A 27,655-nucleotide genomic window follows, 5' to 3' on the forward strand; every position below is an offset into this window, starting at 1 on the left:
GCTGTACAGTGGATTAATAGGTTATTGGTGAAGCATTGAGTCTAATTAATTTCCCAGGCATTAGGTAGGTAAACCCCTTGATCTCTGTTAATCTGTGGTGCTAATCTTTTGATGCTGATAGACTCTGAAATCTTGCGTCGTCGCCAAACATGGATGTTGGATGCAATGATGGTTGTTGCTTGCCAATCAATGGTATGTGATGGATTGTTCACAATATGTTCAGAAAGGGCCGATCTTAGATCTGATTTCTCTACCGACGTTTTGTGCTCTTTGAGCCTCATGTCAATGAGGCGGGATGTCTCTCCTACATAGCGGCTGCTACAGTCACACAATCCCATCATCATGACTAACACTGAACATCTATGGATGTATACCTAGTCAGACTAGCTCCTACTTTGTCGAAATGAAAAACACTTACTTTAACTTTATCCCCGGTCCGTCTTGCTGTGTAGATGAAGACCGCCGCTCGATGTCTGTCGCCTGACCGTTGTTTTAATATCTTTATACTCTGATTCTTGTGTACGTTCTCAGTTTCGTCTTCCTGTTGACGACGACAAACCGGGCGTGTACCTGGTCACCTCATAGTCACAACAGTGGTTGTCTGACGGAAATGTTCAAGTTTTAGACTGGTCCAGCTACAGCCCAGATCTTAACCCTATTGAGAATGTGTGGGGACTAATGAAGGACAGATATTAAGACAGTATTTCTGTGGTGCAGACGTTAAGACAATACTTGTGTTGTGAAGATGCTAAGACAATACTTGTTGATGCAGACGTTAAGACAATACCTGTGTTGATGCAGGCGTTAAGACAACACTTGTGTTGTGCAGACGTTAAGACAATGCTTGTGTTGTGAAGATGCTAAGACAATACTTGTGTTGTGCAGAAGTTAAGACAACACTTGAGTTGATGCAGACGTTAAGACAATTCCCTCTCTTGATGCAGACGTTAAGACAATACTTGTGTTGTGCAGACGTTAAGACTATGCCTGTGTTGTGTAGACGTTAAGACAATACTTGTGTTGTGTAGACGTTAGGAAAGTACTATCGTTGTGCAGACATTGAGACAATTCTTGTGCTGATGCAGACGTTAAGACTATACTTGTGTTGTGCAGACGTTACAACAATACTTGTCTTGTGCCGATGTTAAGACAGTACTTGTGTTGTGCAAACGTTAAGATTATACTTATGTTGTGGAAACGTCAAGACAATACTTGTGTTGTGCAAACGTTAAGACAGTACTTGTGTTGTGCAGATCTTAGTATAGGTATTCTGTTGTGCAGACCTTAAGATAGTTCTTCTGTTATGCCGACCTTAAGATAGTTATGTTGTGCTGACCTTAAGACAGTATTTGTGTTGTGCAGACCTTAAGATAATTCTCAGGCTACTTTGATTTAACGTGTGCCGATCACGTGTGAGGTGGTGAGGTGTAGACTGTTAGATGTTAGATGTAGGATCACGATAATGTGCTGCCGAGCCATGCATGCCTGGGATGTCGACTGTGTAAAGTCTAATGGCACATCTTACATCAAACAGTTGACATTTACACAGACACGTGGCTTGGAAACAGACACCGCTGATACTTACATCTTACCATACAATAATACGAGTAACAGTGGATTTGTATTTGCGCTTTTTCCATACTTTGATATTATGCTCAGGATATTATGCTCAGGATATTATGCTCAGGATATTATGCTCAGGATATTATGCTCAGGACATTATGCTCATACTTGGATATTATGTTTAGTCCTTAGTGAGTACTGATCAGATGAATGCTTGGCGGAAAGGATGGGTTTTGATAGATGTTTTGAAGGCAGAACAGGTTTGACATTGGCGGCCATCAAGAGGGAGATTGTTCCAGACGTTTGTATATATAGTATAATGATATTGCATAAGCTGGGAACAATTTCCTCCCGTAACTAGAGAGTTTCACTACTGGGACAGTAAACAGATGTCTGGATTCAGACTGAATGGTTCTGCTGGGACAGTAAACAGATGTCTGGATTCAGACCGAATGGTTCTGCTGGGACAGTACAATGGAAGTAAATCACAGAGGTACTGTGGAGCTGTTTGAGAGTAGCATTGGAATTCCAGATAAAGGAGCTTAAAGTCGATTCGTTGTTTTACCGGAAGCCAGCGTTTTCGTAGCTTCTTAAGTGAGACAGAGTCTAATTTTGCCGATGTTTCTTAATTGTAGGGTGCACACCTTCGAGAGGTGACTTTGACAGTCTAAGAACAGAATCGATGACAGCCCCGAGGTCTTTCACATGGGATGACGCTATAGCATATAATGTTCATCCAAAGTTTGATTTCTTGCATGTGCCTGTTTATGTGTTGTGTAGGCATCTAGATGTAAGAATGTGTGTGTGTGTGTGTGTGTGTGTGTGTGTGTGTGTGTGCGTGCACGCGTCCGTGTAATGTATACGTGTACACTACTGCATTTGCACGAACGCTGATCACAGTTCAAACCTCTGGGACATCATCTGTTGACCTGAAAAAATGGTGTGCAGTTGGTTTGGTGTTAATGAAATGCATCATTAATTTAAAGTAGCATTTGAACATCACGCCTTCACATGAAATGGATAATTTAATACTGAACACGGTATTGTAACTAACATTGATTCGATACATCTGCAGCAAGGAAGTTTCCTTATCAAACAAATCCCATGACTCTCTGTTTCCCTTTTTAATCAATATGTCAATATCTTAGATCAAGATAGTCTTCCATGAAGACATGTAGCGGAGACGGAAATACAAACTTACTTGAAAACTTCATGATTCTTCAGGAGTGTTCAGTTTATTCCTTTGCCTTGTTTAATATTCATTTTCATGTTCCTGAAAAAGCGGCAAATATTCCATCACATGAGTATACACTTGCCTTCAACAAACTGAACTGACTGACTGACTGAGTTTGGTTTTACGCCGCTTTTAGCAATATTCCAGCAACATCACAGCGGGGGAGACCAGAAATGGGCTTCACACATTGTACCCATGTGGGGATTCGAACCCGGGTCTTCGACGTGACGAGCCAACGCTTTAACCATTAGGCTACCCCACCGCCCCTCAACAAACTGAAACAAACTGTAATTGATTTCTGTTATCTAAATTGCAATTTGCAGCAAAAAATGAAAAATAATGTATACACTACGTAGGAGCTGAGGTTACTAGTGAAGGGTGAGGGTCGTTTATCAAAAAGCAATATCATGGCAAATCTCCTCAACTGCATGTTGATATGGCCAAAGGTAAATATCTGGGGAGGTCAAAAGTCATAAATGTCACCTTGATGATGGTGAGACACCCACTTTACATTTCAGGCAGATATCTTTTTATAAATCTATTTACACAAAGTGACTAAGCTATTGCCGGCGATACAACACAGTGCATGTCCCACTGCCGTACTCGCAGTTACACAACACAACACGAAATGGACTTTGGCTGATAGTAGTGTGCAGCACACGTCGCTACATGCATGTCTGGCTAAACTAGACAACATAGTCCTAAATTAGATTGTCCCTTATCAACATGGAGTATCAAACAAGATATTAGACTACAATGTGATTTCGACCCTGTGTCACTGTGACCTCCAGCACGAGTAGGGTGGGGTCCCTCTGTATGTCTGTACAGTATGTAAGGGCACACTTTACCCCTGGAGTACACTTTTCATAAACATACTCCCTGTAGTCACCGTCAGTGAAGCCATTCATTGTCGGTATGAGGTTGGTGGCGATTTAAGCATAAAAGGGTGATGCGCTTTGTTCGCAAATGATTCACTGTGGAGGCCGCTTTGGCGGAATGGGTTGGATGGCTGACTTCGTGTGCTGGCGATTAGGTGCTTGGCTCTGATATCGTGGGTTCAAATCCCGGATGGCATTGATATTAATAAGAGTACTAGAATCTGAACTTAACGGGCAAATACTGCTGCTGGTCACACACTGTCATGTATACGGTATACAGACAGGACCACCATGTCATCCCACGTTTGTATTTTTAGTATAATGATATTGCACAGGTCACACTCTGTCATGTATACGGTATACAGACTGGACCACTATGCCACCCAATGTTTGCATTTTTAGTATAATGATATTGCACTGGTAACACACTGTCATGTATACGGTATACAGACTGGACCACTATGCCACCCCACGTTTGTATTTTTAGTATAATGATATTGCACAGGTCACACATTGTCATGTTTACGGTATACAGACTGGACCACTATGCCACCCCACGTTTGTATTTTTAGTATAATGATATTGCACAGGTCACACATTGTCATGTTTACGGTATACAGACTGGACCACTATGCCACCCCACGTTTGTATTTTTAGTATAATGATATTGCACTGGTCACACACTGTCATGTATACGGTATACAGGCTCGAGCAGCATGTCATCCCACGTTTGTATATATAGTATAGTGATATTGCACAGGTCACACACTGTCATGTATAGGGTATACAGACTGGACCACTGTCCCGCCCCACGTTTGTATCTTTAGTATAATGATATTGCACTGGTCACACACTGTCATGTATACGGTATACAGACTCGACCACCATGTCATCCCACGTTTGTATATATAGTATAATGATATTACACTGGTCACACACTGTCATGTATACGGTATACAGACTGGACCACTATGCCACCCCACGTTTGTATTTTTAGTATAATGATATTGCACAGGTCACAAATTGTCATGTATAGGGTATACAGACTGGACCACTATGCCACCCCACGTTTGTATTTTTAGTATAATGATATTGCACTGGTCACACACTGTCATGTATACGGTATACAGGCTCGAGCAGCATGTCATCCCACGTTTGTATATATAGTATAATGATATTGCACAGGTCACACACTGTCATGTATAGGGTATACAGACTGGACCACTGTCCCGCCCCACGTTTGTATCTTTAGTATAATGATATTGCACTGGTCACACACTGTCATGTATACGGTATACAGACTCGACAACCATGTCATCCCACGTTTGTATATATAGTATAATGATATTACACTGGTCACACACTGTCATGTATACGGTATACAGACTCGACCACCATGTCATCCCACGTTTGTATTTTTAGTATAATGCTATTGCACTGGTCACACACTGTCATGTATACGGTATACAGACTGGACCACTATGCCACCCCACGTTTGTATATATAGTATAATGCTATTACACTGGTCACACACTGTCATGTATACGGTATACAGAGTCGACCACCATGTCATCCCACGTTTGTATATATAGTATAATGCTATTACACTAGTCACACACTGTCATGTATACGGTATACAGACTGGACCACTATGCCACCCAATGTTTGTATTTTTAGTATAATGATATTACACTGGTCACACACTGTCATGTATACGGTATACAGACTGGACCACTATGCCACCCCACGTTTGCATTTTTAGTATAATGATATTGCACTGGTCACACACTGTCATGTATAGGGTATACAGGCTCGATCAGCATGTCATCCCACGTTTGTAGATATAGTATAATGATATTGCACAGGTCACACGCTGTCATGTATAGGGTATACAGACTGGACCACTATCCCGCCCCACGTTTGTATTTTTAGTATAATGATATTGCACTGGTCACACACTGTCATGTATACGGTATACAGACTGGACCACCATGCCACCCCACGTTTGTATTTTTAGTATAATGATATTGCACTGGTCACACACTGTCATGTATACGGTATACAGACTGGACCACTATGCCACCCCACGTTTGTATTTTTATTATAATGATATTGCACTGGTCACACACTGTCATGTATACGGTATACAGACTGGACCACCATGTCATCCCACGTTTGTATATATAGTATAATGATATTGCACTGGTCACACACTGTCATGTATACGGTATACAGACTCGACCACCATGTCATCCCACGTTTGTATTTTTAGTATAATGCTATTGCACTGGTCACACACTGTCATGTATACGGTATACAGACTGGACCACTATGCCACCCCACGTTTGTATATATAGTATAATGCTATTACACTGGTCACACACTGTCATGTATACGGTATACAGAGTCGACCACCATGTCATCCCACGTTTGTATATATAGTATAATGCTATTACACTAGTCACACACTGTCATGTATACGGTATACAGACTGGACCACCATGCCACCCAATGTTTGTATTTTTAGTATAATGATATTACACTGGTCACACACTGTCATGTATACGGTATACAGACTGGACCACTATGCCACCCCACGTTTGCATTTTTAGTATAATGATATTGCACTGGTCACACACTGTCATGTATAGGGTATACAGGCTCGATCAGCATGTCATCCCACGTTTGTAGATATAGTATAATGATATTACACTGGTCACACACTGTCATGTATAGGGTATACAGACTGGACCACTATCCCGCCCCACGTTTGTATTTTTAGTATAATGATATTGCACTGGTCACACACTGTCATGTATACGGTATACAGACTGGACCACTATCCCGCCCACGTTTGTATTTTTTAGTATAATGATATTGCACTGGTCACACACTGTCATGTATACGGTATACAGACTGGACCACCATGCCACCCCACGTTTGTATTTTTAGTATAATGATATTGCACTGGTCACACACTGTCATGTATACGGTATACAGACTGGACCACTATGCCACCCCACGTTTGTATTTTTATTATAATGATATTGCACTGGTCACACACTGTCATGTATACGGTATACAGGTTGGAACAGCATGTCATCCCACGTTTGTATATATAGTATAATGATATTGCACTGGTCACACACTGTCATGTATACGGTATACAGACTGGACAACTATGCCACCCAATGTTTGTATTTTTAGTAAAGTGATATTGCACCGGTCACACACTGTCATGTATACGGTATACAGACTGGACCACTATGTCATCCCACGTTTGTATATATAGTATAATGATATTGCACTGGTCACACATTGTCATGTATACGGTATACAGACTGGACCACTATCCCGCCCCACGTTTGTATTTTTAGTATAATGATATTGCACTGGTCACACACTGTCATGTATACGGTATACAGACTGGACCACCATGCCACCCCACGTTTGCATTTTTAGTATAATGACATTCCGCACAGGTCAAAAACTGTCATGTATACGGTATACAAACAGGACTACTATGCCACCCCTAGTTTGTATTTTTAGTATAATGATATTGCACTGGTCACACACTGTCATGTATACGGTATAGAGGCTCGATCAGCATGTCATCCCACGTTTGTAGATATAGTATAATGATATTACACTGGTCACACACCGTCATGTATACGGTGTACAGACTGGACCACTATGCCACCCCACGTTTGTATTTTTAGTATAATGATATTGCACTGGTCACACACTGTCATGTATACGGTATACAGACTGGACCACTATGCCACCCCACGTTTGTATTTTTAGTATAATGATATTGCACTGGTCACACACTGTCATGTATAGGGTATACAGACTGGACCACTATGCCACCCCACGTTTGTATTTTTAGTATAATGATATTGCACTGGTCACACACTGTCATGTATACGGTATACAGACTGGACCACTATGTCCATGATACATGGCTGCACAGCTCCTGTGAGCGATAAACTGAAATGAAGATTCAAGATACCATATCTGTGTAAATGTTTTAATTAAGTTACAGCCGTAGAACAACATCTTGCAAGTTCATATTGAAATATTTGGTAAACACTCAATCAGTTTGAACAATGAATGTAAAAAATATGTGTGTCTTAAACTCACATACGTCATAAACTGAAATAGCAAGGTGACTCACTATGCGTAGTGAGATGGAGCGACAAAGGCACAGGTCAGATATTACAACACCATGCAAACTGAAACGTAGAATCAATTAGAAGAAATATTTATTAAATGTTCTATAGCGTCAAGTGTCCTTTAAATAGTCAGTGGCAATGAGAAATGACAAAGGGCCCGATGGGATGGACAAGTGATGTTGTTGTGGAGGCTTATACAGAAAGTACAATGAAGTTTGAGTCAGGTACTCTATCAAATTTTAGACTGAATTTTGCAACCCAAAGAAGTGAATTTTGTTTTAGTAAACACATACCAGCAAACAACTGAATGGAATTTCTAAACTTGTAAAACATTGTAATGTCAAGTCCACGTTTTATTTCTTCTGACACACATATCCACATTCAGCAGATATATCACAGCATAAGTATAAAGATAACAACACGATGAAACCAGGCTACAACATATATACAGTAGCAGGGAGTGGACGGGAGCTATCTGTTATCTGTTTTAGCCCTGGTTGGTTTCTGAATGAAATGTCTTTGAAGATTGACTGTGTAATGTTTTCGGTTCATGGAGGTATGAACTGAAAAAAATGAAACTGTATGAATTCTATACATGCATGTGAAGTAGAGAATGTTGTACATGTATGTAAGACTGTATTGGAATTCCCAGGCTGTCCCATGTGTTGAAATTCGGAGGTGGGCGTGGTTTAATTTTTATGCTCATTGCTAATTGAAAACATATGACCAATTCAGCAAATCAGAATACTGGAATTACAGGGGCTGGAGATCGGTGTTATGATTCGGTGAAATAATACACAACATTACCAGTCAATATGAAAACAGTGGTCATTTAGTGGACATGACCTTATTTAGGGTTGGGGGTGGAGTATGGAGTAAGTGAGTTAAATGCACCGTCACATCGGTAATATTTCAGAAATATCTTGACGAGACAAAATCATATTATTGATATCAAGCATACTGACATTTTTTAAGTACTGCCGCCGAAAATTATCACAATCATCACAATCAGTTGAAAGTTCAGCAAATCGGATTGCAGGAAGTACAGGGGTACAAGATCCGTTCAGTGAAATAATGCAAAATGTTATCAGTCAATATAAAAACAGGGCGTGGTCTTATTTAGGATTGGGGGTTGGTTATGGAATGAGTGAGTATTAAAAATGTACAGTCAAATTGGCAATATTTCAGAAATACCGTGACGAGACAGATCGTATATTAATATTAAGCATACTTCCATTTATGTCTTCAAAAGGATTGTATAATAACAATATTATCATAATCAATCAATCAATTGTCACTATCAGTTACGAACGCAATATAAAGGGGCTAGCGACCGCAAGTTACCAAATAACATGGATTCACCTGTACATGGAATCTCTCTTGCAATTTAAACATTTTAGACTTTCTTTGTGCTCATGGAATGTTAATAGTTCCCGCTTTAACTGTTTTATAGTGACCGAAGGATTGTTATGGTATAAGGGAGACAACTATCACAAACTATTCGCTCAGCTTTCATGCTATACGTGTAAGAAAGGGAAATATCGTCCATTGCATTAACTGACCGGAAACATGACATTCAGTATCGGTGTAAACAACAGGACTGTTTGCAGACAGTTGGGCAGGTAGCTAGACATTACATAGTGGTGTCACACACACATGTAAACGTGGCTAATGATAATACATCCTCTACGATATACAGCAACAAACATGCATTGGTGTGGTGGACAATCCGGATTTGTCCCATCACACATTAAATATCAAAGCAAGATATATGAACAGCAGGTAACATCTTGCAGCAGATCCTCTGTTCTGCCTCCATGTGTTGAGACACTGCAAATGTTCACGTGCACACCAACCGACTGTCTTGGTGGATGGGATACAATGAGATGCATGTTTGGACATGCAAGCTGACTGACTGACCTTTCAGTGATTGCGGGTCATATTGTCCAGCAATGCTGTCACCTGAAGGAGGGCAGCAGCATCTATTCTTTTGTTACACTTTGCCAGCTCTTATTCAGTTTGATTTCCTGAAATTCCTACTCATCCAAGACGAATACTGAACTGTTTCCTACATATCAGTGGGGGATGCATCTCGAGCAAGAAATGTATCATCCTACCAGTCATACTACAGGTTGTGCTCCGTCACCTGTACACGATGACGAGGAATACAAGACTCACAACTTTTCAGATAAGCAGTGAAGTAATTCTATTATACGGGCATTTTCAGTTGGAGAATTAACGAGTCCTCCTTTCAGTTATTTCATGATGCCATCATGTGACACAAGCAGGTTGCACACGTCACTTCCATCTGTCGCCAGCATGGTTGCTGTTTCACAATGCTTGTTCCTGGCGTTGATGTCCACAATCCCTTGAGAGAGGACATGCTTCACTATATCAAGATTCCCCTCCCTCAGAAGCAAGATGAAGGATGTTGTTACTGTCAGCATCTTCTGGTGTTGCATCAGCTCCTTTATTAATAAGTAAGTCAAATATTTCTTTATCCCCATTCCTAGCTGCGATCATCAGAGGTGTCCTACTGCACTGACCACGACTGTTTATGTCCACCCTGTCTAGCTTGAGGACACGGCTCACAATATCCACATGTGTCCCCAGACAGGCCACATGGAGGACGTTGTCACCAGCATCATCAGATTGTGTCGGATTAGCCCCTTTAGTCACAAGTAGGTCGAAGATCTTCCCATGTCCTTTGTATGCTGCCGCCATCAACGGAGTGCTTCCGGAATGTCCTCTACCATTGATGTTCGCGTCGTCATGTGAGAGAATGTAGTCAACAATCTTCACACATTCCCACCCCAACAGGCGAGATGAAGGATGTTGTTTCCATATGTGTCCACTTGTGAAGGAAGACCCCCTTTACTTACAAGTAAATGAAACATGTCTTTATTTCCCTGCCGAGCTACATACATCAATGGGGTTCTACCATACCGCCCTCTACAGTTGGTGTCCCCAATGTTCTTTGAGGCGACATGTTTCACCATTGCTACATGTCCTCCAACACAGGCCCAGTGGAGGATGTTGTTACCGATATCATCCACACGCTTGACATCAGCACTTTTCTTCACAAGTAAGTCAACCAGTTCTCTGTGTCCCCTTCTTGCTGCCCACATCACTGGTGTCAAGCCTTCTTTCCCTTTCTTGTTGATATCGTCGATGCTGTGCCCCAGGATGTCTCTGACTCGCTGTAGCTTCCCTTTTGTGCAGGCGACTATGAGGTCAGTGTCCTCTGTAACACCAAGATCATACTGATGATCATAGGCATCTTACGAAAACAAAAGTTGAATCTAACAAGACAGAAATAGTATATGAGAAGTTTTCAGTACGTGGGTAGTATATATGTCAAAACCGAAGAACGGTTACATATTGAGTATCACAACCAACTACTCATGTGCTAAGCTTCTTTTTGATTTGACCAAAATGACCCGACATGACAATTAATAGCATTTGGTGCGGTATATTAGCATATGACATTTGATATGAACAGATATGTGAAGTTTGAAATGAAGTTGCCATGCCGGATAATTCACGAATGCTATCGTATAGTCAGGCCATGACATAATCTCACTAGTGATTCAAGAAAGATAAACTTTCATAGCAACTTGTAACTGCATTCTTACCTCTACCAGGGATAAGATTTACTCCAAGTGCCTCGTCGTTCGGGCCTGACAAAGAGAAATACCATAGAAAATACTTCAGTTGGGTCCTAATCTGAATGCAAATAGAGAATGGTATGGGATCATGATAATCTGTGGTTCTAAAGGAGTTCCGAGTTAGGCTTTCAGTCACCTTTACCTTCATGTACATGCCTTATAATTTATATATGTGCCTTTCAGTCACATAAAACAGCGGAAACTGTAAAGCTAGAATGACGATAAGAGCTTGACGTACACGTTACTAAAATATCACAATAAGGGAGAAGTAATTACGTAGATCACAGCTACAGTTGCCTTTATGTATTGGCTCCTCCGGGAGTTACAACTAAAGTAGAATATGTTCATTAGTAAGTCGGAGTAGACACACCCCTGGGTTGTTACAACTGAAGAGTGGAATGTGTCTCAGTCAACTCTCCTGACACTTAACACGCCAAGAACCTTTCCAGATGGATTCAAATCATTGTGTTCTATGTTTGTTCAAGCAGCATCAAAGGCTTACGAACGTTGGACCTGTCCTCGCACTGCCAGGCTGTGAGATAACTGTACCAAATGTACTCACTAACACTGATACACAGAAGTTGCCAGAACTCCGTGGGTATTGATGTGTGAAACCACTTGAATTATTCAGCCTCTGATTTCATACTTACCTTTGCGCTGATGTCTGAAACAGAACAAGAAACAAATAACACAACTAAATGCAAACAAATAAACAAACATATTGGAATTATTATTTATCTGCTTTCAGTGTGAAATACTTTTCTTGTGTTCATTATTGCATATGGAACTTATAATAAGACTTTTCTTATTTGGTGAGCAGAGGAAAACAGATATGTGCCTATGTTTTATCCAAAGAAACTCTACTTGCTTGGTATTTTGACAATTCCATCAACTGACATACCTGGTAAGAAACACATCGCGGTGAACAAACGGTTTGTGGTAACAAGCAGTAGAATCTAAATAGCACATATTGAAAGGCAACTACACTAATAATGTTTTAATGAAAATATTCATACCTCCTGCGCCACCTGCAGAGTAGAATCACTGCAATGATGATGATGATGATGATGGTTATGACCAACACAGGGACAAGTATCGGTACCAGTGGTGATGAAGCAGAATCTTGAGACGCTCTTTCAGTTTGCTTTGATCCAGGTTCTGTAAAATAATACACTTGACTTAATACTGCTTCTTTGTCATTAAAGGAGAATACGAGACAATCGCAATAATTTGCTGGGTGAAAGATGAAGTCATCAGAAACATGTACCCCAACTTTTATTTAAAAAATATGGTTTATTATGTTTTTTATCGCGAAAACACTTTCTGTTATCTGAGCTTCGGCCATTATGCATATTCCGCTGGAACTCACGTGACCTTTCCGCTCGTGACGTCATACGTGACAAGCGTCCACCATATTGGCAAAGAACAAGCGCTACAGCAATACAAATCGTGTTGTTTCTGTCGTTTTTGTAAATGGTTCGATGGTGTATTCCGTTGCCTGGGGATCCACGGAATTATCGAACAATGGAAAGAGCCACCATTTCTTCCGTTTTCCAAGTAAAGAGACAGATTTAGGCAGGAGAAATGTTCCGATCTTTTGGAGTCGGACGCATATGTAAGAGGCTGAAGAAGGAAGAAGTATCCACGAGATTCGTTTATACTCCATCATTCCCTGTTACAACTTACTGTCAGTGGTATTTTTACCATAACTTAGATTAAAGTCCGATTGCCAGCCGAATTGGCCCCTGCTACAAATTGCCCCAGCAAATTTGGTCAAATTGCCCCGGAGTTTTGTTCAAATTACCCATGGGGGTAGTCAAAATGCCCGAATTTATTTAAAATGATTAAATTTAGTTCATAAATGCATAATTTTGTCAACTTTGATATTATGTTCTTCATATTAAGACATATTTAAACAATGACCTCATGAACTAAATATGTTTTTTTATCATTCAAACAATATGTTGTTTTTTTCTATTGTTAATTACTAATATCATTCTGTAACATAATAAGCTTAATAGTGTTACACTTACACCTGGTAATAAAAGTGTATTACGTGAAGTGATTCTGCACATTATTCTAGATGTATGATGAAGTCCTGTCAAAACTCAAATCTGGATTTGACATCGATCCACTGTCAAATATAAATAATTTATACTCCACTCAGGGTATGTTGATACGACGACATATAGGTAAACTGACCATGACTGACAGTGATCAGTGAAATGACAGAGTAATCATCGAAATGACTGGCAGTAATCAATGAAATGACTGACAGTGGTCGATGAATTGACTGACAGTAATCGCTGGAATGAATAATGATAAAGAATGACCCGATGACAATTACCTCTCCAGGAGATGACTCCCCCATCTGTACATACCTTGGCAGGTCTCACACATACCTGGCCAGGAGATGATTCCCCCATCTGTACATGCTTTGGTAGGTGTCACAGTTACCTGGCCAGGAGATGATTACCCCGTCTGTACATACCTTGGGAGGTCTCACAGTAACCTGGCCAGGAATGATTCCCCATCTGTACATACCTTGGGAGGTCTCACACTTACCTGGCCACTACATGATTCCCCCATCTGTACATACCTTGGTAGGTATCACAGTAACCTGGCCAGGAGATGATTCCCCCATCTGTACATACCTTGGTAGGTCTCACAGTTACCTGGCCAGGAGATGATTCCCCATCTGTACATACATTGGTAGGTCTCACACTTACCTGGCCAGGAGATGATTCCCCCATCGGTACATAACTTTGGAGGTCTCACAGTTACCTGGCCAGGAGATGATTCCCCCATCTGTACATGCTTTGGTAGGTCTCACAGTTACCTGGCCAGGAGATGATTCCCCCATCGGTACATAACTTGGGAGGTCTCACAGTTACCTGGCCAGGAGATGATTCCCCCATCTGTACATAACTTGGGAGGTCTCACAGTTACCTGGCCAGGAGATGATTCCCCCATCTGTACATGCTTTGGTAGGTGTCACAGTTACCTGGCCAGGAGATGATTACCCCGTCTGTACATACCTTGGTAGGTCTCACACTTACCTGGCCACTACATGATTCCCCCATCTGTACATACCTTGGTAGGTATCACAGTAACCTGGCCAGGAGATGATTCCCCCATCTGTACATACCTTGGTAGGTCTCACAGTTACCTGGCCAGGAGATGATTCCCCCATCGGTACATAACTTGGGAGGTCTCACAGTTACCTGGCCAGGAGATGATTCCCCCATCTGTACATACCTTGGTAGGTCTCACACTTACCTGGCCACTACATGATTCCCCCATCTGTACATACCTTGGTAGGTATCACAGTAACCTGGCCAGGAGATGATTCCCCCATCTGTACATACCTTGGTAGGTCTCACAGTTACCTGGCCAGGAGATGATTCCCCATCTGTACATACCTTGGTAGGTCTCACAGTTACCTGGCCAGGAGATGATTCCCCCATCTGTACAAACCTTGAGAGGTCTCACAGTTACCTGGCCAGGAGATGATTCCCCCATCTGTACAAACCTTGAGAGGTCTCACAGTTACCTGGCCAGGAGATGATTCCCCCATCTGTACAAACCTTGAAAGGTCTCACGCTTACCTGGCCAGGAATGATTCCCCATCTGTACTTACCTTGGTAGGTCTCACAGTTACCTGGCCAGGAGATGATTCCCCCATCTGTACAAACCTTGAGAGGTCTCACACTTACCTGGCCAGGAGATGATTCCCCCATCTGTACATACCTTGGGAGGTCTCACAGTTACCTGGCCACTACATGATTCCACCATCTGTACATACCTTGGTAGGTATCACAGTAACCTGGCCAGGAGATGATTCCCCCATCTGTACAAACCTTGAGAGGTCTCACACTTACCTGGCCAGGAATGATTCCCCATCTGTACATACCTTGGTAGGTCTCACAGTTACCTGGCCAGGAGATGATTCTCCGATCTGTACAAACCTTGAGAGGTCTCACACTTACCTGGCCAGGAATGATTCCCCATCTGTACATACCTTGGTAGGTCTCACAGTTACCTGGCCAGGAGATGATTCCCCCATCTGTACAAACCTTGAGAGGTCTCACACTTACCTGGCCAGGGGAGGATTCCCCTAACTGTACATACCTTGGTAGGTCTCACAGTTACCTGGCCAGGAGATGATTCCCCCATCTGTACATGCTTTGGTAGGTGTCACAGTTACCTGGCCAGGAGATGATTCCCCCATCTGTACATACCTTGGGAGGTCTCACAGTTACCTGGCCACTACATGATTCCCCCATCTGTACATACCTCGGTAGGTCTCACAGTTACCTGGCCAGAAGATGATTCCCCCGTCTGTACATAACTTCGGAGGTCTCACAGTTACCTGGCCAGGAGATGATTCCCCCATCTGTACATACCTTGGCAGGTCTCACAGTTACCTGGCCAGGAGATGATTCCCCCATCTGTACATACCTTGGTAGGTCTCACACTTACACTGGCCAGGAGTTGATTCCCCCATCTGTACATACCTTGGTAGGTCTCACAGTTACCTGGTCAGAAGATGATTCCCCCATCTGTACATACATTGGTAGGTCTCACAGTTACCTGGCCAGGAGATGATTCCCCCATCTGTACATACCTTGGCAGGTCTCACAGTTACCTGGTCAGAAGATGATTCCCCCTTCTGTACATACCTTGGTAGGTCTCACAGTTACCTGGTCAGAAGATGATTCCCCCATCTGTACATACATTGGTAGGTCTCACAGTTACCTATCCAGGAGATGATTCCCCCATCTGTACATACATTGGTAGGTCTCACAGTTACCTGGTCTCACAGTTACCTGGCCAGGAGATGATTCCCCCATCTGTACATACTTTGGTAGGTTTCACAGTTACCTGGCCAGGAGATGATTCCCCCATCTGCACATACCTTGGAAGGTTTCAAAGTTACTTGGCCACTACATGATTCCCACATCTGTACATACCTTGGTAGGTAACACAGTAACCTGGCCAGGAGATGATTCCCCCATCTGTACATACCTTGGGAGGTCTCACAGTTACCTGACCCGAAGATGATTCCCCAATCTGTACATACCTTGGCAGGTCTCACAGTTACCTGGCCAGGAGATGATTCCCCCATCTGTACATACTTTGGGAGGTCTCACAGTTACCTGGCCAGGAGATGATTCCCCCTTCTGTACATACCTTGGGAGGTCTCACAGTAAACTGGCCAGGAGATGATTCCCCCATCTGTACATACCTTGGGTGGTCTCACAGTTACCTTGCCAGGAGATGATTCCCCCGACCTGTACATACCTTGGGAGGTCTCACAGTTACGTGGCCAGGAGATGATTCCCCCACCTGTACATACCTTGGGAGGTCTCACAAAAATTCCCCGTGTTGTTGCCTACACAGCCCTGGACACAGTGTCCTGTTTGGAAACTACAGATGTTCTTCCTACAGTTCTTGCTGCAGGTCAGATGGCACCGGTAACCATACTTCCCAGGGAGGCATCCTTCTGAACATCTTCCACTCTGTTTGTCACAGTAAACTTTCTGCCCTTCATACGGGGCACAATAACGACTGCAGTTCAGTTTGCAGTTGTCTCCGTACATCCCTACAGGACACTCCTGTCCCCCTACACTTCCAACTGAAAGGGAGAGCAGGAGAATGGGTGAACCATATCAAAACTAGAAACAAAATACATTTATACAAACGTATTGAAATCTTTCTGTGTTTAAAACTTGTTTCACAACATTCGAAAGGGAAACTTAGTAATCAACACAATATGAAATTTGTCCGCATGACACCAGCAACCAGGGGTTCATCCTGGTTAGCTGCATAGCTCCTTCTCGGTCCCTCGCGAGAAATATCTGCATGCACTTACCATTGCTACCTTTCAGCTTTAAGCAGAAGACCACCTACACCTGCATGTCAACACTATGACGAGGGGCATGTATCTGTGAATGCCGCAGTAGTGTGTGGTTGTTTTACACACAATTCCATACTGAAAATGTCAGTTAAAGCTTTAATTTCATTAAGTTCAGCGTCAGTTGCTGTTAGTGCTGCACTGTACCAGTAGTTGATAAAAACTGTATGTTAACTGTATGTAGTTAGTTCACACAGCATTAACTTACCCAGTAGTAGGAATACCAGAAGTCTGTCCAACATTGTTCTTATGTCTGCATCATCCCTCCTGTAACAGTGACGTTGACGCGAGGCTGTCTGGTGAAGTGTTACACTCTGGGGTGGACCTTGACGTGCTACAGGAACAGCTGATGTTCACCCCTCCTGGTACAGTGACGTTGACGTGAGACTGTCTGGTGAAGTGTTACACTCTGGGGTGGACCTTGACGTGCTACAAGAACAGCTGATGTTCACCCCTCCTGGTACACTGACGTTGACGTGCGACTGTCTGATGAAGTGTTACACTCTGGGATTGACCTTGACGTGCCACGGGGGCTGATGTTCACCCCTCCTGGTACAGTGACGTTGACGTGAGACTGTCTGATGAAGTGTTACACTCTGGGATTGACCTTGACGTGCTACAGGAACAGCTGATCTTCACCCCTCCTGGTACAGTGACGTTGACGTGCGACTGTCTGGTGAGAGAATGATTGAATGAATGAATGAAACTCAACATACACAGACACCACTATGCAGATGATAGCACTCAAATGCAACCTAATACATGTCTAAAATGCCACATTTCAATTTCCTAGTGTCAAGACATGACCCTACATCGTGATTACGCTATATCCCATTATTCATACTTGATTTTCTTGTAATTTACAGTGTATGTATTTGTTTGATAACAAAATGCACCAGTACAGAGCATTCGTGGTATGTATATACAATCTTATGAAGGCACATTGACAGGCATACGAGTCAAGCTCGGTGATAGTACAGGAATAATCTGTATCCCCCTCCATACTCTGGTGTGTGTGTGTGTGTGCGTGTGTGTGTGTGTGTGTGAGTGTGCGTGCGTGCGTGCGTGCGTGTGTGCGTGCGTGCGTGCGTGCGCTCATGAGGTAATACTCACTTGATCTATTATTAATGGCACTTATTTGTAAAAGCAACAACATGTTAGCGTTATCTGTGCCGTTCATATGATTTGGTTGATATGTGTACATTATCGTCGGCAGATATACATCTACAGTTTATATGCACTCACTGGGACCGATGTCAGTAGAGACAGAGGGGAGATGCCTTGAACTGGTACAGAGCACATGCAGAAACAGGCTATAAATATCTGACGCATGCGCACACCATGTCAACATATAGACCCGGACACAGTTGAAACATAAAGTGGGCGATTCGTTGCTGCGTCTACCAACATTTGTGGTAATACGTACTTATATCGACAGCCATCTCAGGTTTTCAGTCACAACCCTTGGAAAAAAATACGCGAGGTTATCCCTATCGGTCTTTGATTTATTGAATAGGACTTCCAGCAGCTACGCAAAACCGCATCGCAGTTCTCGGTGTGTTCATGTCTTCTAAGTAGAACCAGTTCTCTCGACTATCCTTGAGAAGGAAATATAACAGATGGATAATATAACCACCATCGGCTGTACGCACATAGTCTCAGGAACAAAAATATTATTATCATAATATCGAGAAGAATTACAAACACTGTACAATATGTACACTGGTGTATTCACCCAGGACGTCAAGAAGTATTACAAACACTGTACAATGTGTACACTTACTGGGGTATCCCCCAGGACGCCATGAGATAATACAAACACTGTACAATGTGTATACTTACTGGAGTATCCTCCAGAACGCCATGAGATAATATAAACACTGTACTAAAAGTACATTTATTGGGGTATCCCCCAGGACGCCATGAGATAAAACAAACATTGTACAATGTGTACACTTACTGGAGTATCGCCCAGGACGCCATGAGATAATACAAACACTGTACAATGTGTATACTTACTGCAGTATCCTCCAGAACGCCATGAGATAATATAAACACTGTACTAAAAGTACATTTATTGGGGTATCCCCCAGGACGCCATGAGATAATACAAACATTGTACAATGTGTACACTTACTGGAGCATCCCCCAGGACGCCATGAGATAATACAAACACTGTACTAAATGCACATTTACTGGAATATCCCAAAGGACGCCATGAGATAATACAAACACTGTACAATGTGTATACTTACTGGAGTATCCCCCAGGACGCCATCAGATTATACAAATACTGTACAATGTGTACACTTACTGATGTATACCCCAGGACGCCATAAGAGAACACAAACACTGTACAATGTGTATACATACTGATGTATCCCCAAGGACGCCATGAGACAATACAAACACTGTACAATGTGTACACTTATTGGTGTATCCCCCTTGACACTTGAAATAATACAAACATTGTCCAATGTGTACACTTACTGGTGTGTCCCCCCAGGACGCCATGAGATAATACAAACACTGTACAATGTGTACACTTATTGTTGTATCCTCCAGGACACCTTGAGATAATACAAACACTGTACAATGTGTATACATACTGATGTATCTCCAAGGACAACTTGAGATAATACAAACACTGTACAATGTGTATAATTACTGGTGTATCCCCCAGGACGTCATGAGATAATACAATCACTGTACAATGGGTATACTTACTGTTGTATCCCCCAGGACGCCATGAGACAATACAAACCCTGTACAATGTGCACACAAACTGATGTATTCGCCCAGGACGCCATGAGATAATACAAACACTGTACAATGTGTATACTTACTGATGTATCCCCGAGGACGAAATTAGATAATACAAACACTGTACAATGTGTATACTTACTGTTGTATCCCCCAGGACGCCATGAGACAATACAAACACTGTACAATATGTACACTTACTGATGTATCCCCGAAGACGAAATTAGATAATACAAACACTGTACAATGTGTATACTTACTGTTGTATCCCCGAGGACGAAATTAGATAATACAAACACTGTACAATGTGCATACTTACTGTTGTATCCCCCAGGACGCCACGAGACAATACAAACACTGTACAATGTGTACACTTACTGATGTATTCGCCCAGGACGCCATGAGATAATACAAACACTCTACAATGTGTACACTTACTGATGTATCCCCCAGGGCGAAATTAGATAATACAAACACTGTACAATGTGTATACTTACTGTTGTATCCCCCAGGACGCCACGAGATAATACAAACACTGTACAATGTGTACCCTAACTGATGTATTCGCCCAGGAAGCCACGAGATAATACAAACACTGTACAATGTCTACAGCTACTGGGGTATCTCCCAGGACGCAACGAGATAATACAAACACTCTACAATGTGTACACTTACTTATGCATTCCCCAGGACGAAATTAGATAATACAAACACTGTACAATGTGTATACTTACTGTTGTATCCCCCAGGACGCCACGAGACAATACAAACACTGTACAATGTGTACACTTACTGATGTATTCGCCCAGGACGCCATAAGATAATACAAACACTCTACAATGTGTACACTTACTGATGCATGCCCCCATGACGCCATCACATAATACAAACGCTGTACAATGTGTTTACTTACTGATTTATCCCCCAGGACGCCATCACATAATACAAACACTGTACAATGTCTACAGCTACTGGGGTATCTCCCAGGACGCCATGAGATAATACAAACACTGTACAATGTGTATACTTACTGATGTATCCCCCACGACACCATGAGATAATACAAACACTCTACAATGTGTACACTTACTGATGCATGCCCCCATGACGCCATCACATAATACAAACGCTGTACAATGTGTATACTTACTGATGTATCCCCCAGGACGCCATGAGATAATACAAACACTGTACAATGTGAACACTTACTGATGTATCCCCCAGGGCGAAATTAGATAATACAAACACTGTACAATGTGTATACTTACTGTTGTATCCACCTGGACGCCATGAGATAATACAAACAATGTACAATGTGCACACTTACTCATGTATCCCCGTGGACACCATGGGATAATACAAACACTGTACAATGTGTACACTTACTAATGTATCCCCCAGGATGCCATGAGATGATACAAACACTGTACAATGTGTACACTTAATGGTGTATCCCCCATGATGCCATGAGAAGATACAAACACTGTACAATGTGTATACATACTGATGTATCCCCCAGGACACCATGAGATAATACAAACACTGTACAATGTGTATACTTACTGATGAATCCCCCAGGACACCATGAGATAATACAAACACTCTACAATGTGTACACTTACTGATGCATGCCCCCATGACGCCATCACATAATACAAACACTGTACAATGTGTACACTTACTGATGTATCCCCCAGGGCGAAATTAGATAATACAAACACTGTACAATGTGTATACTTACTGTTGTATCCCTCAGGACGCCATGAGACAATACAAACAATGTACAATATGTACACTTACTGATGTATCCCCCAGGACGAAATTAGAAAATACTAACACTGTACAATGTGTATATTTACTGTTGCATCCCCCAGGACGCCATGAGACAATACAAACACTGTACAATGTGTACACTTACTGATACATGCCCCCATGACGCCATCACATAATACAAACGCTGTACAATGTGTTTACTTACTGATGTATCCCCCAGGACACCATGAGATAATACAAACACTGTACAATGTTTACACTTACTGATGTATCCCCGAGGGCGAAATTAGATAATACAAACACTGTACAATGTGTATACTTACTGTTGTATCCACCTGGACGCCATGAGATAATACAAACACTGTACAATGTGTACACTTACTCATGTATTCCCGTGGACGCCATGAGACAATACAAACACTGTACAATGTGTACACTTACTGATGTATTACCCCAGAACACCATGAGATAATACAAACACTGTACAATGTGTACAGCTACTGGGGTATATCCCAGGACGCAACGAGATAATACAACAACTGTACAATGTGTATACTTACTGATGTATTCCCCATGATGAAATGAGATAATACAAACACTGTAGAATGTGTACACTTACTGATGTATCCCCCAGGACGAAATAAGAAAATACAAACACTGTACAATGTGGACACTTACTGATGTATCCCCCAGGACACCATGAGATAATACAAACACTGTACAATGTGTATACTTACTGATGTATTCCCCATGATGAAATGAGATAATACAAACAGTGTACAATGTGTATACATACTGATGTATCCACCAGGACGAAAATTAGAGAATACAAACACTGTACAATGTGTACACTTTCCGGTGTATCCCCCAGGATGCCATGAGAAGATTCAAACACTGTACAATGTGTACACTTACTGGTGTATCCCCCAGGATGCCATGAGATGATACAAACACTGTACAATGTGTACACTTCCTGGTGTATCCCCAGGATGCCATGAGAAGATTCAAACACTGTACAATGTGTACACTTTCCGGTGTATCCCCCAGGATGCCATGAGAAGATTCAAACACTGTACAATGTGTACACTTACTGGTGTATCCCCCAGGATGCCATGAGATGATACAAACACTGTACAATGTGTACACTTCCTGGTGTATCCCCAGGATGCAATGAGAAGATTCAAACACTGTACAATGTGTGCACTTACTGGTGTATCCCCCAGGATGCCATGAGATGATACAAACACTGTACAATGTGTACACTTACTGGTGTATCCCCAGGATGCCATGAGAAGATTCAAACACTGTACAATGTGTACACTTACTGGTGTATCCCCCAGGATACCATGAGATGATACAAACACTGTACAATGTGTACACTTACTGGTGTATCCCCCAGGATGCCATGAGATAATACAAACATTGTACAATGTGTATACTTACTGGTGTATCCCCCAGGATGCCATGAGATGATACAAACACTGTACAATGTGTACACTTACTGGTGTATCCCCAGGATGCCATGAGAAGATTCAAACACTGTACAATGTGTACACTTACTGGTGTATCCCCAGGATGCCATGAGAACATTCAAACACTGTACAATGTGTACACTTACTGGTGTATCCCCCAGGATACCATGAGATGATACAAACACTGTACAATGTGTACACTTACTGGTGTATCCCCCAGGATGCCATGAGATAATACAAACATTGTACAATGTGTATACTTACTGGTGTATCCCCCAGGATGCCATGAGATGATACAAACACTGTACAATGTGTACACTTACTGGTGTATCCCCAGGATGCCATGAGAAGATTCAAACACTGTACAATGTGTACACTTACTGGTGTATCCCCAGGATGCCATGAGATGATACAAACACTGTACAATGTGTACACTTACTGGTGTATCCCTCAGGACGCCATGAGATGATACAAACACTGTACAATATGTACACTTACTGGTATATCCCCCAGGACACCATGAGATAATACAAACACTGTACAATGTGTCCACTTCCTGGTGTATCCCTCAGGACACCATGAGATGATACAAACACTGTACAATGTGTACACTTCCTGGTGTATCCCCCAGGATGCCATGAGATGATACAAACACTGTACAATGTGTACACTTACTGGTGTATCCCCAGGATGCCATGAGAAGATTCAAACACTGTACAATGTGTACACTTACTGGTGTATCCCCAGGATGCCATGAGATGATACAAACACTGTACAATGTGTACACTTACTGGTGTATCCCCAGGATGCCATGAGAAGATTCAAACACTGTACAATGTGTACACTTACTGGTGTATCCCCAGGATGCCATGAGATGATACAAACACTGTACAATGTGTACACTTACTGGTGTATCCCCCAGGATGCCATGAGATAATACAAACACTGTACAATGTGTATACTTACTGGTGTATTCCCCAGGACGTCATGAGATGATACAAACACTGTACAATGTGTATACCTACTGGTGTATCCCCAGGATGCCATGAGATGATGCAAACACTGTACAATGTGTACACTTACTGGTGTATCCCCCAGGATGCCATGAGATGATACAAACACTGTACAATGTGTACACTTACTGGTGTATCCCCAGGATGCCATGAGATGATACAAACACTGTACAATGTGTACACTTACTGGTGTATCCCCAGGATGCCATGAGATGATGCAAACACTGTACAATGTGTACACTTACTGGTGTATCCCCCAGGATGCCATGAGATGGTACAAACACTGTACAATGTGTACACTTACTGGTGTATCCCCCAGGATGCCATGAGATGATGCAAACACTGTACAATGTGTACACTTACTGGTGTATCCCCAGGATGCCATGAGATGATACAAACACTGTACAATGTGTACACTTACTGGTGTATCCCCCAGGATGCCATGAGATGATACAAACACTGTACAATGTGTACACTTCCTGGTGTATCCCCCAGGATGCCATGAGATGATACAAACACTGTACAATGTGTACACTTACTGGTGTATCCCCAGGATGCCATGAGATGATACAAACACTGTACAATGTGTACACTTCCTGGTGTATCCCAGGATGTCATGAGATGATACAAACACTGTACAATGTGTGCACTTACTGGTGTATCCCAGGATGCCATGAGATGATACAAACACTGTACAATGTGTACACTTACTGGTGTATCCCCAGGATGCCATGAGATGATACAAACACTGTACAATGTGTACACTTCCTGGTGTATCCCCAGGATGCCATGAGATGATACAAACACTGTACAATGTGTACACTTACTGGTGTATCCCCCAGGATGCCATGAGAAGATTCAAACACTGTACAATGTGTACACTTACTGGTGTATCCCCAGGATGCCATGAGATGATACAAACACTGTACAATGTGTACACTTACTGGTGTATCCCCAGGATGCCATGAGAAGATTCAAACACTGTACAATGTGTACACTTACTGGTGTATCCCCAGGATGCCATGAGATGATACAAACACTGTACAATGTGTACACTTACTGGTGTATCCCCAGGATGCCATGAGAAGATTCAAACACTGTACAATGTGTACACTTATTGGTGTATTCCCCAGGATGCCATGAGATGATACAAACACTGTACAATGTGTACACTTACTGGTGTATCCCCAGGATGCCATGAGAAGATTCAAACACTGTACATTGTGTACACTTTCTGCGGTATCCCCCAGGACACCATAAAATGATAAAAACACTGTACAATGTGAACACTTACTGCTTTATCCGCACCACACCATGAGATGATACAAACATTGTACAATGTGTACACTTACTGGTGTATCGCCGAGGACGCCATGAGATAATACAAACACTGCACAATGTGTACACTTACTGATGTATGCCCCAGGACGCCAAGAGATAATACAAACACTGTACAATGTGTGCACTTACTGGTGTATTCCCCAGAACGCCATGAGATAATACAAACACTCTACAATGTGTACACTTACTGTTGTATTCCCCAGGACACCATGAGATAATACAAACATTGTACAATGTGTATACTTACTGATGTATTACCCCAGAACACCACGAGATAATACAAACACTGTACAATGTGTACAGCTACTGGGGTATCTCCCAGGACACCATGAGATAATACAAACACTGTACAATGTGTATACTTACTGATGTATTCCCCAGGACGCCATTAGATAAGACAAACACTGTAAAATGTGTACACTTACTTCGGTATCCCCAGCACACCATGAGATAATACAAACACTGTACAATGTGTACACTTACTGATGTATCCCCCAGGACGTCATGAAATAATACAAACACTGTACAATGTGTACACTTACTGGTGTATTCCCCCCAGGACGTCATGAGATAATACAAACAACGCAGATGGAAAGCTGCTGTTTAACTTTCACTTTGGTTACTCAGTACATAGACGTAACCTCAGCTGAGATATCGTAGTTATACACTGTGTGGTGTTTACTGTCCATCTACTGGTCACCTGTAGTTGGTCTCAGTGGATGTGACGAGTGACGAGTGACCAGACGATCTATCATAGAAACAAAAAACAACATTCCATACCCGTGATACATTCACCCAATGGGGAAGTCCCACTTGATCCGATTTGAAATGTCACGTCCAAGTAATATCGTTGGCGACGAGGAATACGCTGAGTTAAAGCTAAATGAATATAGTCAAAACAAACTTACGAGTACAAGATGAATGTCTGATACATCCGGAGTCTTTCCACGTCCAGACATGTCGCTAACCGACGATTGATCTGTGGTGTTTACAAATACCCTACTTTCGGTATTGTGAAACAGGGGAGACAATTTGTGTTCAATATACTTCCGTGTCACATACATGCATGCACTGGCATTGCTGTGGAGGTACGGTTCAATACGAATCAATAGAATAGTGAACGGAGTGTGTAAATGGTCTTTGTGGACATGGATGCATGTTCGTAGTATGGAATATCCACACACAGACACACACATCCATACATCCATACATCCATACATCATCATCATATATGCGCTTGAAAACAAATAATTAAAACAATGTATACTTTAAAAAGGTAATTATTTAATTTTTCAAACAAAATAAGAAATGCCCCTTTGCGTAATCTCCTTCCTTGCCACATGGAGGAGACCCTTCATGGATCATACCTTTCCTCCCTGTAACGTGGCACTGGCTGTCTTTCGTTCTTGCTGAGAGCCATGAAACCAGGCGCAGACTAAGGGCTGATACAGTTTGGCCTCACGACGACACAGACAAGCAATATCGTAATACTGACACACAGATGACAGCAAGTACATAGCTGACTTTATCCACCGCCGGCCGGGTAAACATCTAGTTACCTTGGACATTTCAAGTGACATTGCTGTAGCTGACAACTGTAACCAAAGCGTACATAAAATCCATGTATACCCAACATGGCCTTCATGCGGGTGACAGAGTGATTCTGTCGGTAGCAGGAGATATAACTATAGTGCAGGACTCGTGACCCAGATCCAAATGTCAGCTAAGTGCATGTTTCACTGTTGTGATGACATAGGGAGGGAGTCCCGTCAGTGGGCCCTTGACAGGCATAAACTGATAAACATAAATTGTTTAACTGTGAACATGGGTTTATTCAACCTCTCTCCAGTGGGATGAA

The 27,655-nt window shown here is 42.2% G+C and overlaps 2 protein-coding genes and 1 long non-coding RNA gene across 9 annotated transcripts; 1 reads left to right on the plus strand and 2 right to left on the minus strand.

Annotated features, from left to right (window-relative positions):
• Positions 1-7,689: 7,689 nt before the first annotated feature.
• LOC124286464 (palmitoyltransferase AKR1-like) lies at positions 7,690-26,818 on the minus strand. 5 transcript variants are annotated; one of them, XM_046722844.1, is made up of 7 exons: positions 26,706-26,818; positions 17,644-17,889; positions 16,878-17,156; positions 12,535-12,676; positions 12,169-12,182; positions 11,486-11,530; positions 7,690-11,094 (listed from the first exon to the last, which is right to left on the minus strand). In XM_046722844.1, exons 2-7 carry the CDS (start codon positions 17,675-17,677, stop codon positions 10,649-10,651), a joined length of 960 nt encoding a protein of 319 aa, XP_046578800.1. In that variant the 5' UTR covers positions 17,678-17,889; positions 26,706-26,818; the 3' UTR covers positions 7,690-10,648. The 5 variants fall into 5 exon arrangements, 4 of the variants coding, with proteins under 4 accessions (XP_046578800.1, XP_046578802.1, XP_046578799.1 ...); XM_046722846.1 differs by lacking the exons at positions 16,878-17,156; positions 17,644-17,889; positions 26,706-26,818 and adding exons at positions 16,201-16,221; positions 16,348-16,426; positions 16,813-16,827; XM_046722843.1 differs by lacking the exon at positions 26,706-26,818 and having other exon boundaries at positions 17,644-17,963.
• On the minus strand, positions 14,048-16,000 carry LOC124286466. Of its 3 annotated transcripts, none has more exons than XR_006901039.1 (4): positions 15,650-16,000; positions 15,159-15,268; positions 14,633-14,776; positions 14,048-14,577 (listed from the first exon to the last, which is right to left on the minus strand). XR_006901039.1 is itself a non-coding variant. In XM_046722847.1 (4 exons), the coding sequence occupies exons 1-4, from the start codon at positions 15,692-15,694 to the stop codon at positions 15,176-15,178; spliced, it is 354 nt and encodes a 117-aa protein (XP_046578803.1). In that variant the 5' UTR covers positions 15,695-16,000; the 3' UTR covers positions 15,160-15,175. The 3 variants fall into 3 exon arrangements, 1 of the variants encoding a protein (XP_046578803.1); XR_006901040.1 differs by having other exon boundaries at positions 14,743-14,797; positions 15,180-15,594; XM_046722847.1 differs by lacking the exons at positions 14,048-14,577; positions 14,633-14,776 and adding an exon at positions 15,345-15,594 and having other exon boundaries at positions 15,160-15,179; positions 15,235-15,289.
• LOC124286467 lies at positions 15,525-16,423 on the plus strand. Its single transcript, XR_006901041.1, has 3 exons — positions 15,525-15,547; positions 15,878-15,987; positions 16,390-16,423. It is a non-coding gene; the product is annotated as an uncharacterized LOC124286467 (long non-coding RNA).
• Positions 26,819-27,655: the final 837 nt, after the last annotated feature.

Source organism: Haliotis rubra, unplaced genomic scaffold (genome assembly GCF_003918875.1).
Source record: "Haliotis rubra isolate DU_JTF1 unplaced genomic scaffold, ASM391887v1 Scf384, whole genome shotgun sequence".
NCBI lineage: Eukaryota > Metazoa > Mollusca > Gastropoda > Lepetellida > Haliotidae > Haliotis > Haliotis rubra.

Bases quoted from the DNA above. Each gene is read 5' to 3' on its own strand.
- LOC124286466 (XM_046722847.1), bottom strand. From the start codon at position 15,694: ATGGGGGAATCATCTCCTGGCCAGGTAACTGTGAGACCTACCAAG. The intron at 15,595-15,649 runs GTATGTACAGTT...AGACCTCTCAAG, and splicing joins TAACTGTGAGACCTACCAAG to GTTTGTACAGATGGGGGAAT. The intron at 15,290-15,344 runs GTTACTGTGATA...TGTAGTGGCCAG, and splicing joins GGGAATCATCTCCTGGCCAG to GTAACTGTGAGACCTCCCAA.
- LOC124286464 (XM_046722844.1), bottom strand. From the start codon at position 17,677: ATGTTGGACAGACTTCTGGTATTCCTACTACTGG. The intron at 17,157-17,643 runs GTAAGTTAATGC...TCTCCCTTTCAG, and splicing joins TCTGGTATTCCTACTACTGG to TTGGAAGTGTAGGGGGACAG. The intron at 11,095-11,485 runs GTAAGAATGCAG...TTGGTGTTACAG, and splicing joins AAATCTTATCCCTGGTAGAG to AGGACACTGACCTCATAGTC.